General features: G+C 35.0%; 2 protein-coding genes across 3 annotated transcripts; one reads left to right on the plus strand and one right to left on the minus strand.

Annotated features, from left to right (window-relative positions):
* Nucleotides 1-1,488: 1,488 nt before the first annotated feature.
* Nucleotides 1,489-13,139, minus strand: LOC107878091. 2 transcript variants are annotated; one of them, XM_016724972.2, is made up of 7 exons: nucleotides 12,618-13,139; nucleotides 8,983-9,282; nucleotides 8,859-8,901; nucleotides 8,732-8,782; nucleotides 8,494-8,629; nucleotides 2,400-2,472; nucleotides 1,489-1,919 (listed from the first exon to the last, which is right to left on the minus strand). In XM_016724972.2, exons 1-7 carry the CDS (start codon nucleotides 12,987-12,989, stop codon nucleotides 1,713-1,715), a joined length of 1,182 nt encoding a protein of 393 aa, XP_016580458.2. In that variant the 5' UTR covers nucleotides 12,990-13,139; the 3' UTR covers nucleotides 1,489-1,712. The 2 variants fall into 2 exon arrangements, with proteins under 2 accessions (XP_016580458.2, XP_016580456.2); XM_016724970.2 differs by having other exon boundaries at nucleotides 8,494-8,782; nucleotides 12,618-13,138.
* LOC107878092 lies at nucleotides 1,914-8,115 on the plus strand. Its single transcript, XM_047393748.1, has 2 exons — nucleotides 1,914-2,227; nucleotides 2,334-8,115. Exon 2 carries the CDS (start codon nucleotides 6,386-6,388, stop codon nucleotides 7,394-7,396), a length of 1,011 nt encoding a protein of 336 aa, XP_047249704.1. The 5' UTR covers nucleotides 1,914-2,227; nucleotides 2,334-6,385; the 3' UTR covers nucleotides 7,397-8,115.
* Nucleotides 13,140-15,898: the final 2,759 nt, after the last annotated feature.

Genomic DNA, 15,898 nt, shown 5'->3' on the forward strand with positions numbered 1-15,898 from the left:
ACGACAACATCAAAAACTCGATAGGCACATCAGTAATGGTTTTAAAAAAAATGAACTGAATAACAATAATGATTATGTACCTTAAACAGTAGTAATAGTTGAATTTTCAACTGACAGTTGACTTCTAACAAATGGAATAGAAGAATCAACAATTGAATTTGATTCAAACAAATTACTGCATCGTTGATTCAACAATTAAACAATAGCTGTTGATTTCGAAGAAGAATCAGTCCAATTAGATTCAGCAACAACAATGTTTGAATTTCCAAAATAGGGTTTTTTTAGATCAAATTGCTAAGAAAATATACAGCTGTTAATGAGGAAAAACTGAAATTTGAATTTTTGTAAACGTTTTGTGAAGAAATAACAGAAGTCACGTTTTTTAAGAGTTTTAAATGGAAAAGGAATCTATAAATTTACTTGATTGGTAATTATACCATATATAGCTCAACTAATTTCAGTTACTTAAGGACAGTAAATTTATTGTAGATGTATTTTTACAGCAACATTTTTAAAAAATACAAAATATAAGTTGCTATAAAATGTAATTATGAAATTGTTGCTATAAAACTAGTAACTAGGCTCTTGAGTATGCTATTTCTAAATTTTGCCCATCTTTATAAGACTATACAACTCATTTGGAGAGTTGTTACGTATGGTTTCATAATATATCGTATTATATGTTTTAATAAATATAATATTTAAATAGGTTATATTATTTTTTATAATTATATAATATCACATATCAGAGAATTGAACTTTTTATCATTATTTAACAATGAATTTAATGATATGATACAATAAAATTTAAGTAACAATCGAAACACATTGAATTTAAACTATCCGAATTGTCAACACCAACAACAAATAGAACAAAAGTGAATATATTTTGAATACCTAAATTCTAATTATCAACAAATTAGAAGTGTAATAAGCAAGGAGAGGCAATAGAAGAACACCAGAACAAATTGGGAGACAGAAGAGGAACTTTGCCATGACTTGTCTGACTGATAATTGAAGGTAAAAATGGAAAGGTAAACCTAAAAGGGTAAAGTTTGTAGCCAAATTTATTTCAACCTCATGCAAAAGTAGGACACATGTATTTTATTTTTTATTTTAATCTGTTATATATTTAAAAATTATGTAAATAATACTATAATTATAATAATTAACATTTAAAATATGTAGACAACATGAAAAAATTTAGCTGACTCCTCAAATAGCAAATTTTATTAATATCACATAAATTGAAGAAAAAAATATTACATTATTTAAATTTTATTTAAAAAGTAATATAGATCACAATAATTAACAAATTAATAAATCTGGAAGATACACAAAAATTTGAATGACTTAAAATTTGAAACATACTCTTAAAATTATGTAAAGACCACAAACCATAACAATTAACAACTTAAAATATTTAAAATTATATTAAAACAAAAAAACAACTGACTTCTCAAATTGCATCCGCTTTACACTATAACATAGAAGAAAATATAACATATATTGAGCCCGTACTTGCACAGGTTCAGATATCTGGTATATATATAACAAGCTTGTTAAAAGAGATATTCTGAAGTTCAGTAACATGACTTTACCAGATTTAGCTTTTAATCAGGGGAGGTGAAAGATAGAATATATAAAAAGCCTGATGCTTCTAACATCCAAAATATGCACGGGCAATATACCACTACATTAAACATATACTTTCACACATCTGTGATCTGGTTGAGCTGTTGTTGTTGCTGTTCCTGCAAAATCGTCATTTCTTCCACAGAGAACTTCTTATAGAGCTCTCGTTGATGACTCGTGAACTCTTGAAATAAATCTTTCAACTGCTTTGCTGTTTCGTAAGCTTCTGTTCCTGAATGGACCACCATCAGATCTTTGTCCAAACTTGTTCCTACACACATATCCTACGTAAAGACAAGAACCTCAGATGGGGTTAGGGAGATCAACTTTGAGGAACTGCAATAGAGCAACTTTTCTAGGAGACACCACCAAATTTCAAGTGCATGTGACTTTGGGCAAAGATCAACAAAATGATATTCCATGTAAATAACCCAGGAGGATACTGCAAGTATGGATAGAAATTGACCAATAAATTAAGCTTGTTCATGCATGATTTTGATTCAGGGGTTGGCAATTTATTCCACAGGTGCCACTGTGACTTTGCTCTTCTTCATTTGATCCAACTAATACTGAGACAAAGCATTTCGTTATGGTATTGAACCTCTTTTTCTAACGCATCTAAGTAGCACAACTTCCTCACAATGATGACCTATATTTCCTACTGATGTTTTTCATTTGCCAAATGCTGCCACATCCAGGAAAGGTGGATCCTTTGAGGCCTTACAACCTGTTCAAATGTAACCTATACAGTTGTAAAATCTTACCTGAGGTTCGTAGCTTCCTGACCACATCTTAATCATGCCATGCCTTAAATTTCTTTCAGTTATAACCAATGGCCTGTGAAAGAAAAATAAGAAACATATGATTCTCAAGCTTATTTACAATCTAGAAGATGTGTGCACAAGAATGAAAGTCTTGATTGTTTGCATTAATAGCAGCAGGTTCTGTAGTTCTGGCACAAATTTGGAGAGGATTACTAGAAGATCTTGATTACCTAAATCACTAGTGACTTAAAACAGCTTAGAAACCAAAGTGTCACCTAAACACGGTGTAGTGCTTCAGTACCACATAGATATCAGGGGATTGGAGCAAATCAATTCAAAATCTCGTGCACGTTCTGTAGAGTGGCAGTAAGGGTGACTTTATTGTCAAATAGAGACTCTGAATAACAAAAATAATAGAGTGCCAAAAATTGCTTAACTGCTTCATGGAATCACTATTGTGAAATGGGAAAGTATTACCAGCACCAAAAGTTCATCTATTTGGAGACATTGATCATTGTCAGGTTGTCTATTGTGCGTATTAGAAGCCCTCTTGATTGGCAGCACATTGAGTCTATTACATTCTAGAACTACTTGGAGAGGTTTGAGGATCTTGAAATACATAAAAAAACCAGGAATTCCAGACCCATGGCAAAAGGAAGCAGCATTAAACAGGACTTGAGGCAAAAGGAAGTTGAATTCATACCTATGAACTCTGCTTCTACACTAACGTATTTTATCTCAAAAACTGATATTGCAGTATCTAAGATAACAAAATTTTCAACTGTAGTTACAGAGAAGTATGGAAATGGTAGTCAAGAATGCATAATATTCAAGCAATCCTTTATAAAGTACTGTTGTTAAACGGTACCAGAGATGGGAAATTAGCAAATGAAACCATGCATCGACTCCAAAAGCATGTTCCAAGACAGTTCCAACTAGTTTCAGAATATGGTGTACATGTCTTCCAGAGTTCAAAATTTCAAATACATAAAGATTGCCTTAGACTCGACCACCTAGAACATCTTTTATTTTTAGGCATTGGGTGACTGGAGCCCTCCTCCCTCCAGGGACAAGGGAGAGGTATGTATAAAATATCAAATATTATTGAGGTGACTCTGTTTCAGAACACCTTACATCAGCCAATATCATCACTTCGACCAAACTCAATCTAGAAAAAGAGAGAGATTTATGTTTTACAGACAAGTACACAAACGGCCTACAACAGGGGGTGAAGATAATTGAAATAACAGCAGTGTGAAGTTCAAATCACAAGGCAGTGGAAGATAGAATGCCATAATCTAAATTGCGCAGACTCTTCACTTTCGATATGCCGCATCTTGTTGGATTCTCCAAAATATACTACTTTTGGAGAATCCGACACACACCCGTTGACATTTTTGAAGAGTCCGAGCAACATAGGACATAATACATTTGTTTTTGCAAAACAAAAAGAATCTTTAAGAAAAAAGAAGAAATGAATAAAGAAGTCAGAAGATGGCATGCTTGAGAAAATTCTACATCGTTGCCTGCTTAGAGAAGGTACGACACCCAGAATATCCAGATGTCAAGACCATTTTATCATGGAAGCTTTCCTGAGCAGATCTGACACAAAAATTGTATGTACTTGTCAAGTTTGATCTACGGTAAACATGATCATTTGTTGAAAACATTAGCTTTCGAGCTCATAATCTGTCTAGAGGCAAGAAATGAAATTAAAAACTAGTCTCTAAGCCCAACTACAGGTAGTGTATGATACAAACACGACCACGGTGATGGAGGTGTACGAGTGTGTCAAGAGTCCACCCGAGCTAAGACATTGTTGAAGTGTGAAAGAAGGGCTTAAAAGGGCACCAAAATAGTCCACACCATACCCTTGATGGGCGCCCCACTCTTTGAGGGGCTTTTTGGTCATTTTACACTTTATTTTGTAATATACTATATATAGAACCTTGTAGGGTTTCATTAGTTAGTTTTTTGATGATGTTGCAAGTCATAAGACACAAAGAAACACAAGTCCTCTCCCTTTGGAGGCACAAAATTGAAACTAGGTTTCAACTTGAGTGTGGAATCACTCGTGTTGGATTGTTTGATGGGCGCCCCACTCTTTGAGGGGCCTTTTGGTCATTTTACACTTTATTTTGTAATACACTATATATAGAACCTTGTAGGGTTTCATTAGTTAGTTTTTTGATGATGTTGTAAGTCATAAGACACAAAGAAACACAAGTCGTCACCCTTTGGAGGCACAAAATCAAAACTAGGTTTCAACTTGAGTGTGGAATCACTCGTGTTGGATTGTTGGCTTGATACGTTGGTGTTTAGAGGAGGTAAAGTCCCTCTTGTGTCAACGTAAGAACTTGGTGTTAGATTACATGTTTGTAGGGGTTTTTGAGTTTAATATACTCTTTAGTTTCTATCTTACATGTTCTCTTTATGTCAAGTTATTTATCCATTATCTCTTAAGTTAGTTTTGCTTTCTTGTTGTCGTTTTGTGCCTATTCTAGTGGACTATTTTGTGATGTTTTGTGGGCTTTTTTGTGCTATCTTTGGACCGTTTGGTATCATTTGGTATCAGAGCTAAGGTTGATTTTGTTTCCACAAGACCAATCTTGGGCTCGTTTGATAGAAAATTCAGAAAAAAAGTGTTCTACGTGTTGGTGTTCTTGGCCGAGAAGTGAGTCCTTGTTGTTCTGTTGTCTTGGCAGAATGTTGTGTCTAGATCTAGGTGTCTTTTGCTTGTTTTGAGTGTTTCTTGTGTTAGTTTTCTTCTTCTCTAACACCTTGAGTCTAGATCCAAGTGAGCTTGAACCTTTGTGTGGTATTGTTGTTGGCGGATTCAAGAATTTGAACATTATTGGTGTTGTTGTGTGGACCGAAACTTGAAGGTATGGCTTGAACTCGTGTTATTGGTATTTTGTTGTGGGTTTTTAAGCTTGAAAAGGTGTTGTTTATTGGTGGAGGTTCAATGTGAGGCTAGATTTTCAAACTTTAGACCATCTTCATGTCTAGTTGCAAAAAGGCTCTTCAATAGTGTTGTTTGATCCAAAAGCCAAGTAGAAAGAAGTGAAGCGTTTGTTAGTCTTGAAAACAAATCCCAAAGACCTACCAAAAGGTAAGGTAAAGGGGATAAAAATATCTACAAAAGACTTGGTACCAAAAGAGGAAAAGAATACTTTTCTAGTTGTCCAAAAGAGGAAAGGGCCACCAACCTTTCAAAAAGGTGTCTTGCCCAAAAGGTGTAAGACAAGTCAAACCTTTTTGAATGTGAAAAAGGGCTCCAACCTTGATGTTTTCTTCCCCAAGGCTGAAATACACTTCTTCAAGAATTGAAAATTGAACCAAAATTTCAAAGTTGGAAAAATAAGAACCTTTCAAAAACCGCAACCAATCTTAGACCGCCATATCACCAATTTCCGTACAATACCGAAACTTAGGGCTCAAAATCTTGGATTATTAGTTTCTTGTTGTTGATTCTTAGTTTCTTTTTTTTGTTGATTCTTATACTAATTGGCAACTAGTAACTACCTACTAAGTTGTAAATTAGTTTATGAATACGTTTCTTCGTGTTAGCGTTACTTTTTGTGCTTTTATTGTTTTTGAATTGTAGTATTTTTTGGTTCAAGTTCGGACATTACTTTCTTGAGTCTTCAAGCAAGGAATCCATTCCGACCAAGGAGTATACTCACCGCTCGACTCATCACGAACTACAAGCTGACTTGCAACACTTGTGAAACCAAGTGTGAGATGATCAAGACGTGAGAGAGAGTATGGTGAGGAGTTTGTGAACTAATTATTTTTTTTTGTTTCTTGAGTTTGTTTTGTTTGTAGGTACAATTGCAATGGAACCCGCGGCTTCAACCTCTCCAACCTTGGGCAATGATGTTACAGGTGCCATTTTGGCCCACCTTGACATTATTTCTCGATACTTGGCTATGACAAATGAAAGGTTGGATCATATGGTAGGCTAAAGGGAGCACGTGGGCTGCATGGACACATGTCAAGATGACAGTTATACCTCATATCTACAAGGTAAAAACGCTATCCCCTACACTCCTATGAACTTAGAATGTTATGGTGTGGCTAGTAGTAGCCAAATGGATGTAGTTGCGGTTTTGCCTAGTATAGAAGGGCATGATTCTTTGAGCATGATGCATGATGAACGCCTTATCGATAGTTTTGATCATGGAAATCATGTAATTGAAAATGGGAGTGAATCCGAGAGCATGTATTATGGTAAGGAATCTAATATTTGTCTCGCTAATTGGGATGATCATGTGTTTGAAACTTCTTTGGAACTTGATGGTTGTTCTTCAGAGAGTAAATGTGTGTATTCTAAATCTGCCCCTAGGGTAGATTCTACTTTCTTTAGGCATAATATCTTGTTTGAAGACAGTACATTCACTCCTAATGAACCTAGTGGTGCGAATGATGGTGTGACTTGTCTTGAAGGCTATAGCCTATATGTTAACCTACTATGGCGTGACAACATTCCTCCTCAAGATGGAAATCTCTTCTTGGAAGATGAGAGTACTCTTAAGAGTAGGGAATGTGTAGTCTTGGAAAGGAATAGTCAATCAAGTGAAGATGACCTTGAATCGCTTGAATGTTTAGGAAACCCGAAATGTGATTGTTCTTGTGATAATGTTTTAGTGTGCGATCCCTTTGCTGCCCAAGGTGATTTATATCTATATGGGGATTACTCTCTTGAAAGAGAATGTGGTGCATGCTTAGAAATTCCATCTACTTCTTCTTTATGTGTTTCCTATGTTAAGTATACTAGTGTTGATGGACTTGAAACTAGTGAGTACATGCATAAGGAGACCATAGCTGAAGTTGGCTTGAGTGACACCTTTCTCTACCCCCTTTGTGCTCATGATATTTCCACTAGTGATCTAGAGGGTGTGCCTAATTTTGAGGAAGACACCTTAGGGGAAAGTGAGAGTGGCCGAGACCTAGTCCTTGGTTACTTCTACCCTTTGATCCCGGTGCCATCTTAGAGTATGGTAGGAGTAGTATCGGCCTATGTTCTTTATTTCTTGGTGTTTATCCTAGTCACTTCCTTTGCGCCATTTGTACTAAGCTTTTCATGTTCACCATAAAGGACCCTTGGATATACTTCAAATTTGTCCCACCTCGGCATGACATGTTGATGTGTTTATTTTGCTAACCCTAACCCTCACGCCATGAGGAAGTATGGTTGTTTGTCTCTTCTTTGATTTTGCAAGGTTTGGATTCGAGGTCGAATCCTTTTCAAGAAGGGGAGGATGATACAAGCACGACCACGATGATGGAGGTGTACGAGTGTGTCAAGAGTCCACCCGAGCTAAGACATTGTTGAAGTGTGAAAGAAGGGCTTAAAAGGGCACCAAAACAGTCCACACCATACACTTGATGGGCGCCCCACTCTTTGAGGGGCCTTTTGGCCATTTTTCACTTTATTTTTTAATACACTATATATAGAACCTTGTAGGGTTTCATTAGTTAGTTTTTTGATGATGTTGTAAGTCATAAGACACAAAAAAACACAAGTCCTCTCCCTTTGGAGGCACAAAACCGAAACTAGGTTTCAACTTGAGTGTGGAATCACTCTTGTTGGATTGTTGGCTTGATACGTTGGTGTTTAGAGTAGGAAAAGTCCCTCTTGTGTCAACGTAAGAACTTGGTGTTAGTTTTACATGTTTGTAGGGGTTTTTGAGCTTAATATACTCTTTAGTTTTTATCTTACATGTTTTCTTTATGTCAAGTTATTTATCCATTATCTCTTAAGTTAGTTTTGCTTTCTTGTTGCCGTTTTGTGCCTATTCTAGTGGACTATTTTGTGACGTTTTGTGGGCTCTTTTGAGCCATCTTTGGACCGTTTGGTATCAGTGTAGCTAGAGAAATATTATGGTCTATCACAATTCACAAGCCTTGTTCAAATAGAAATAGTATAGAACAAAAGTATAGCAAAGACTTTTAGAGTTTTCCGGTTTTAGCATCAGATGAAAAACTATACAATGACAATGAAGACACTATAATGAGAAAAGAGAACAAAAGTCACACCCCAAATTAAGAATAAACATCTTATTTAAGAGATTGAATGCATAAGGCATACCTTCCAGTTGAGGACACAATGAGGTGGGTTAGACTATCCAAAAACTGGAGTATCTTCTGACGCGTATCTTCAGAATCTACCACAAGAATACCTCTCGCATATGGCATAGACAGACTTGGTAAAATGTATGCTTGCACTGAAACAGAAGTATGCTCATATATAAAATTCCTAAATGATGATGGTAATAAATTCCTCTCCAAGTTTTCAATAAGCATAAGATGGTAACTTTGACATTGACCTCCAAGATCTTTGTCATCTTCCCAAAGCCTGCTATATATACTGTTTGTTGCTGCAGTTCACAAGGAAAAAGTTCAGGAAAGCTGAAAGTGTTGCATCATAACAAGTTACGGAGTTTCAAAGCAAACCTCCTGTTGTCACATCAACAATACTCTTTGCACTATTTATTCCCTGTGGAAACAAGGAAGCAGATATGTTTTAAGTTCATGCATCCCAATCCCAATTTATGAACATTATACAGTGAAAACTTGCCTCAAATGATGAAATAATAGACAAATTACTGCCTCCATTTTCACAAGATGATCCTTCAGATGCAGAAATCTCATACTTCGAAGCAGAAGTCAACATACAAGACGATTTTCCAAGATTCTGGTTCACCAATTTCAAGAAGGGAGCTATTTTAGGACCAACTTGAGCAACACTTTCTATGATACACATGCCTTCAATTCTGGTAGAGGTTAATTGTCCTTTCTTTGGACCGTGAAGCCAAGATACCACAAAGGTGCATAAACACTCCTCTCTATTGCTAAATGAATGGTCCACATTGTGTATCTACCAAAACAAAGGAAGGGTTAAATTTGAAGCAATTCAGTAGTTTCTGCAGTCACTTCTCAAGTAACATATAGTTCAACTTTCTGCTTTCCCAATCACAACAACAGACACTCAATTTTTCAAGTTTCAAGTAAAATGCATGTCTAAGCACAGCTTCAAGTCGCAAAAGTCACAACTTCAAAAACTCAAATTTTCAAGTTTCAAGTAAAATGCATGTCAAATACAACTTCATGTTCCAAAATCACACCTTCAAAAACTCAAATTTTCAAGTTTCAAGTAAAATGCATGTCCAATACAACTTCATGGTCCAAAATCACAACTTCAAAAACTCAAATTTTCAAGTTTCAAGTAAAATGTATGTCTAAACACAACTTCAAAAACTCGAATTTTCAAGTTTCAAGTAAAAAGCATGTCCAGACAGCACTTCAAGTTCCAAAATCACAATTTTAAAAAATCAGTTTTCAAGTCTATAGTAAAATGCATGTCTAAACACAACTTCAAGTTTCAAAAATCACAACTTCAAAGACTAGATTTATCAAGTTTCAGGTAAAGTGCATGTCCATACACAACTTCAAGTTCCAAATCACAATTCAAAAACCCAAATTTTCAATTTTCAACTATCAACTTCAAAATCTATGGACAAAAAGAGCATAATATAGGCACAATTCTCTATTAATAGATATTCTGACGCAGAATGCGAAGGGGTAGGGCGACGGGGCCGGATGAGATACCGGTGGAGTTTTGGAAGTTCGTTGGAGAGGCTGGTGTAAGGTGGTTGACTGGATTGTTTAATGAAATCTTCAAGACGGCAAAGATGCTCGAGGCTTGGAGGTGGAGTACCATGATCCCTCTCTATAAGAATAAGGAGGACATCCAGAGTTGCAATAACTATAGGGGGATTAAGTTATTGAGTCACTCTATGAAGATCTGGGAGAGAGTGGTCGAGGTGAGGCTGAGACGGATAGTGTCTATTTCAGAAAACCAGTTTGGATTTATGCCTGGCCGCTCGACGATGGAGGCAATTCACCTGGTACGGAGGTTGGTGGAACGGTATAGGGAAAGGAAGAAGGACCTGCACATGGTGTTTATCGACCTGGAGAAGGCCTACGATAAAGTCCCCAGGGAGGTGCTTTGGAGATGCTTGGAGGTGAGTGGAGTACCGCTGGCATATATCAGAGCAATCAAGGATATGTATGATGGAGCGAAAACTAAGGTGAGGACGGCGGGAGGAGACTCAGAGCATTTCACTGTCCTGACAGGGTTGCATCAGGGATCTACTCTTAGTCCCTTTTTGTTTGCGTTGGTGATGGATGTGTTGACGCGGCGTATTCAAGGGAGGTGCCGTGGTGTATGCTTTTTGCAGACGATGTAGTTCTGATAGATGAGACTCGAGGGGGTGTGAGTGACAAATTAGAGGTGTGGAGGTAAATCCTTGAGTTTAAAGGGTTCAGGGTGAGCAGAAGCAAGACAGAGTATGTGGAATGCAAGTTTAATGACGTGAGGCGGGAGAATGAGGTAGTAGTGAAGCTGGAATCACAGGAGGTATGTAAGAGGGAGAGTTTCAAGTATCTCGGGTCCGTGATCCAGAGTAACGGTGAGATTGACGAGGATGTCTCACACCGTATTGGGGCGGGATGGATGAAGTGGAAGCTCGCGTCGGGGGTGCTGTGTGATAAGAAGGTGCCGCCCAAGCTTAAAGGCAAATTTTACAGGGCGGTAGTCCGTCCGGCCATGTTGTATGGAGCGAAGTGTTGGCCAGTTAAGAACTCCCACATCCAAAAAATGAAGGTGGCAGAAATGCGGATGTTGCGCTGGATGTGTGGGCTGACTAGAGGGGATAGAGTTCGGAATGAGACTATCCGGGAGAAGGTTGGGGTGACTCCAGTAGAGTGCAAGATGCGGGAAGCCCGATTGAGATGGTTCGGACACGTGAAGAGGAGGGGCGTGGATGCCCCGGTCCGTAGGTGTGAGAGGCTAGCGTTGGATGGTTTTAGGCGGGGTAGGGGTAGGCCGAAGAAGTACTGGGGTGAGGTGATTAGGCGGGACATGGAGCAGTTACAGCTCACCGAGGACATGACCCTAGATAGGAAGGTCTGGAGGACGCGGATTAGGGCAGAGGACGAGGGCCAGTTTGAGTCGCTAGTGTAGGGAATTACTTGGTGGGGGTTTTATTCCTGTTATGAGTCCGTGTTCCATGTTTTATTACGAATCTGTGTGCTTTCCTCTGTTTTATATTACTTATGGGTGCCGTATTTATGTTATGTAATCTTGTGTTGTGCTTTACTATGTGTTTGTGTGGTATCTCGTGCCTCGTGCCGGGGGTCTATCGGAAACAGCCTTTCTACTTCTTCAGAGGTAGAGGTATGGACTGCGTACATCTTACCCCCCAGACCCCACTACGTGGGAATACACTGGATTTGTTGTTGTTGTTGTTATAATGAAGAAATATTTGCATAACCTCTGGAAGAAGTATTATGATAAATCTGAACAGCAACTCTTTTACTGCCAGATTTTGAATTTCATTTTAAACAAAAGAATACTTAATTGGACTAAATCATAAAGTGTTACTCCCTCTGAGCTCTGTCCCAATTTATGTCACACTTTTTCGATTTTGAGATTCAAATAAATTTATTTTTGACCGTAATTTCTTTATATATATTTTAAAACTTTTGAATTGTCAATGACTTATCGTACTTTTTAGATAGTTTTCAAATATATACTCCCTCTGTTTCAAAATGAATAATTTACTTTCCTTTTTAGTCTCTTTCAAAATGAATAATCTCTTTCTTTTTTTGTGTAATACTTTAATTTCAACTTTCCACGTGAAATGTTTAGGACCACAAGATTAAATGACATTTTGATAGATTTGATACAATTTTAATTTAAGGCCACAACATTCAAAATTTTTTTTATTTTCTTAAATTTTGTGCAAGTCAAAGTAGTCATTCTTCTTTAAACGAGGTAGTAATTTTTTTTTCAAAAAACTTGAAATTTCATGTCCAAATTATAAGTCAAACTTAAATTAAAAATGGATTTTCACCATAGCATTCTTTTACAGCTGCGATAAACATTAACTTAGGACCCGTTTGTCCGGGAAATTTTTTTCACTTTATTTGATAGTTAGTGTTTGGCCGTGAAAATTCTGGAAAACAGCTAAAACACTGTTTTCACTTTTTAAAAGTTCTTTTTTTTTTTTGTGACAAACACAACTGCAATGCCAATTTTGAAAATTCTAAATAAAGTGATTTTTTTTTAATGGCAAAACTCCTACAAATACTCGCATAAAACAGAGGAAATAGCATAGAAACAAGGACTTACGGCGATTTAAAACTCACCGCTTCAATAACAGCGTCGTAGAACAGCATATCTTCCCCACCAAAAGCATTACATCCCACACAAACAACCATGCCTTCCTTAAGCCTACCACATTCACTATCCTGCAGTTGCGGCGACACAGACCTAAACCTCCGAACCATTTCATCAACTTCCTCCTTACTCTTAAACTCTCCAGAGTCAAAAACCACGTCAAATTTCTTGGGATATCCTTTGTACTTGACAGTCATTTTTTTGCCTTTTATTACGATTCTTACGCTGTACCATGAGTCATCATCGTTCCCTTTGTACTCTAGATTGTAGCGTCTGGGTTTGCGGGGACTCGCCGTTGATGCCGGAAACGGAAGTTGTTCAGATCTCCGACGTCGTACCATTGGAGGTGGAAGGGAATTTTGAGAAGGAGGGAAATGGAGAAGTAATTCATGGTTCTGATTACGCTGCTACCTATTCCTTTTTATTAATGGCAAGTGTTTGCAGGTTGCAGCATGCAGCTTTGGCGTGTATCAGTAACGTAATATAGACTCCCTCCTTTCATTTTAATTGGCCTTGACTTAACATCCCTTGACTTAACATTCCTTCACAAATTATTTAATAGAAATTTATTCCACTAAAATAATCCTATTAATTATGCATTAAAAATATAAATTTAAATAAATACATTTTATTTAATTATTTAATATTAAGAATAATATTAAAAAAATATAATAAAATTATCTTGATTTTATAAAAAAATAATTAAATTAAAATAAATATTTTTTAAAAAAGAGCCGACTAAAATAAAACGAAGAGAATAGTACATACAGCTTCCATAAATGTGTAAAATTCTCACACTAACTAATTCTGGGTGCCTTATTTGTTGATAAAATTTGTAGGACAATGATTTTTTTTACTAACACTCCTTTTATTTTAACTTTCTACGTATTGTATTTAAGACTATAGGCCAAACACATATATAGATCTTAAACTTATCTAAAAATTTCATTTAGATATTTGGATTTTATTATGTTCCCATTGAACATAATACCAGACACAGCTTTATTTCTATTAGACTCACAAGTTGACATGATATAAATGATATAATTAATTATATGACATGAAAAATAAATACTTCACATATTAAAAATAGATATTAAACATATTAAAAGTAAATATTCTGCATATTAAAAATACTATTCCACATACATTAATTGTATGATGTAGAAAATATGTTAGTGTTAGCATAAGACAAAAGATATCATTTCACCTTAAATTTGTTCGCACAACTTATTTTAGACGTTTAATTTAATAAATATTTATTTACCCCCATAAATAACTTTAAACTGAATTAATAGTACCCCCTTCGCAGCTCATACCAGTTGCACAACAGAAAGGAACCACACACGCGTCATATAATTGACATATTAGTGCCACATCAAAATCAAGTCTAAAAATTTATTTTTTTAAAAAATAACCCCACAAATTTGTATATACATAGTAAAATAAAAAGCAAATTGCCCCCACCCCATCCTCTTCTTCTTCGACACCCATCACCCCCTTTCTTGTTCTGCAAACCCTTCTCCCTACCCCCTTTATGTTGATTTTTTTCTCATCTTCTTCAAACTCATTCATCCTCTTTTTCCTTCTACTAGCACCCCTTATTTACAATTCAAAAATGTGAAAAATCTAGCTAACACAACTTACAATAATTTAAAAATTTAGAAAAAATTAACAAATGGAATCATCTCAAAATTAATAAATAGAACCATAGGTTGGATGCAAGTACAAGCAGACCAATAAAAAATGATATCGTATTTGAAGAAACACAAAAATTTTGACAAGAAATTTTTGAGCCATTTTAGAATATTTCTTTAAAAGATATACAAAAAATTAAGCCTTGAATATTGTAAAATTAGAAATTTTTTTCACACTACGCGCGATTATAGAACCTCCTTAAATTTATATATATATATATATATATATATATATATATATATATATATATATATATATATATATATATATATATATATATATATATTTTAATTACTTGAATACTACAATAATCACAAAGTATGTTTGTATAGTTGGTTTGTATTTCAAAAGATAATTTATATATATTTAAATTCGAGGAACTGTGACAACTAAATTATATGTTCATTCACATTTCAAACTGAAAGTAAAATATGAAGACAAAAAATTTATACTCACATGATTTTGTAATATCAAAACTATTAATTATGATTTACCTTAAACATACTAATTAATCTCATTGATTTGCATCTTGTTATTTTGTATTTTCTGTTGCATTCAAATAATTTTCAGTAATAATTAATTTTCATGAATCTCAAATTCTAAATTGATATCGAACAAAATATATAATCAACAAAAGATCAGAATAAATTTTAGTTAAACCATAATAGAAGTTCATATGCTAGAAATAAAATAGAATTATCAGAAAATACATAAAGTACCCCCTGAACTTGTCTGACTTTTTCAAAAAGACACCTAAACTATATAAGCGACCTATTATCCCACGAAACTTACCTAAATCGTTGTAAATACACTATTTTAATCAAAATTTTGACTATGCGTATAGACACGCAAAGAAGGTGTGTGAATACTTAAAAATGAAGTAAAATAACCAATTAAAATATGCCACTATCAGAAAGAGATGAATGAGTTCCTTTTATATCCCACTTTTAGCACATTAATACACATAGTTAATACTCCTAAAAGAAAGAAAGATGATCACACTAACATATCTTTATTGCCTTCATAAATTCTTAATTTTGTTTGTAACTGACATCCATACTATGAGTCTTCATTTCTTCATTTATTTTTGCAATTTATTAATTACAAACTTTATGAGCTTTTAAGTATACAAAAAAATAAATGTGATGAAAAAAATAACAAATAAAAAAAGAGATATGCCACATCACCTATTTTATATCCGGTCTTAACATATATTTCCTTCATTTTTTATACTTGTCATGATTTGTTTTGCATACCCCTTACAGTATTAATTAGATAATAATTTTACTAAATTATCTTATTTCTTACTTATATTTATTTAAGAATTTTTTTGCACTACATTGATATTGCTTCATATAAATAGAAAAAATTATGTAGTTGTACATAGAGGTTTTAGGACTTAGGTGCATTATTTAGATATTCAGTTTTCATTCTTCTTTGTAAATAATGATCATAAAACGATATTAGTTATTTTAAATCATAATTGTTTAGTGATTATATTTGAAATCTTGCATACTTTGTTCAAAAATGTGATTCTATTGTACTTATAATT

The sequence above is a fragment of the Capsicum annuum genome, chromosome 7, assembly GCF_002878395.1.
Source record: "Capsicum annuum cultivar UCD-10X-F1 chromosome 7, UCD10Xv1.1, whole genome shotgun sequence".
In the NCBI taxonomy this organism is placed as follows: Eukaryota; Viridiplantae; Streptophyta; class Magnoliopsida; order Solanales; family Solanaceae; genus Capsicum; species Capsicum annuum.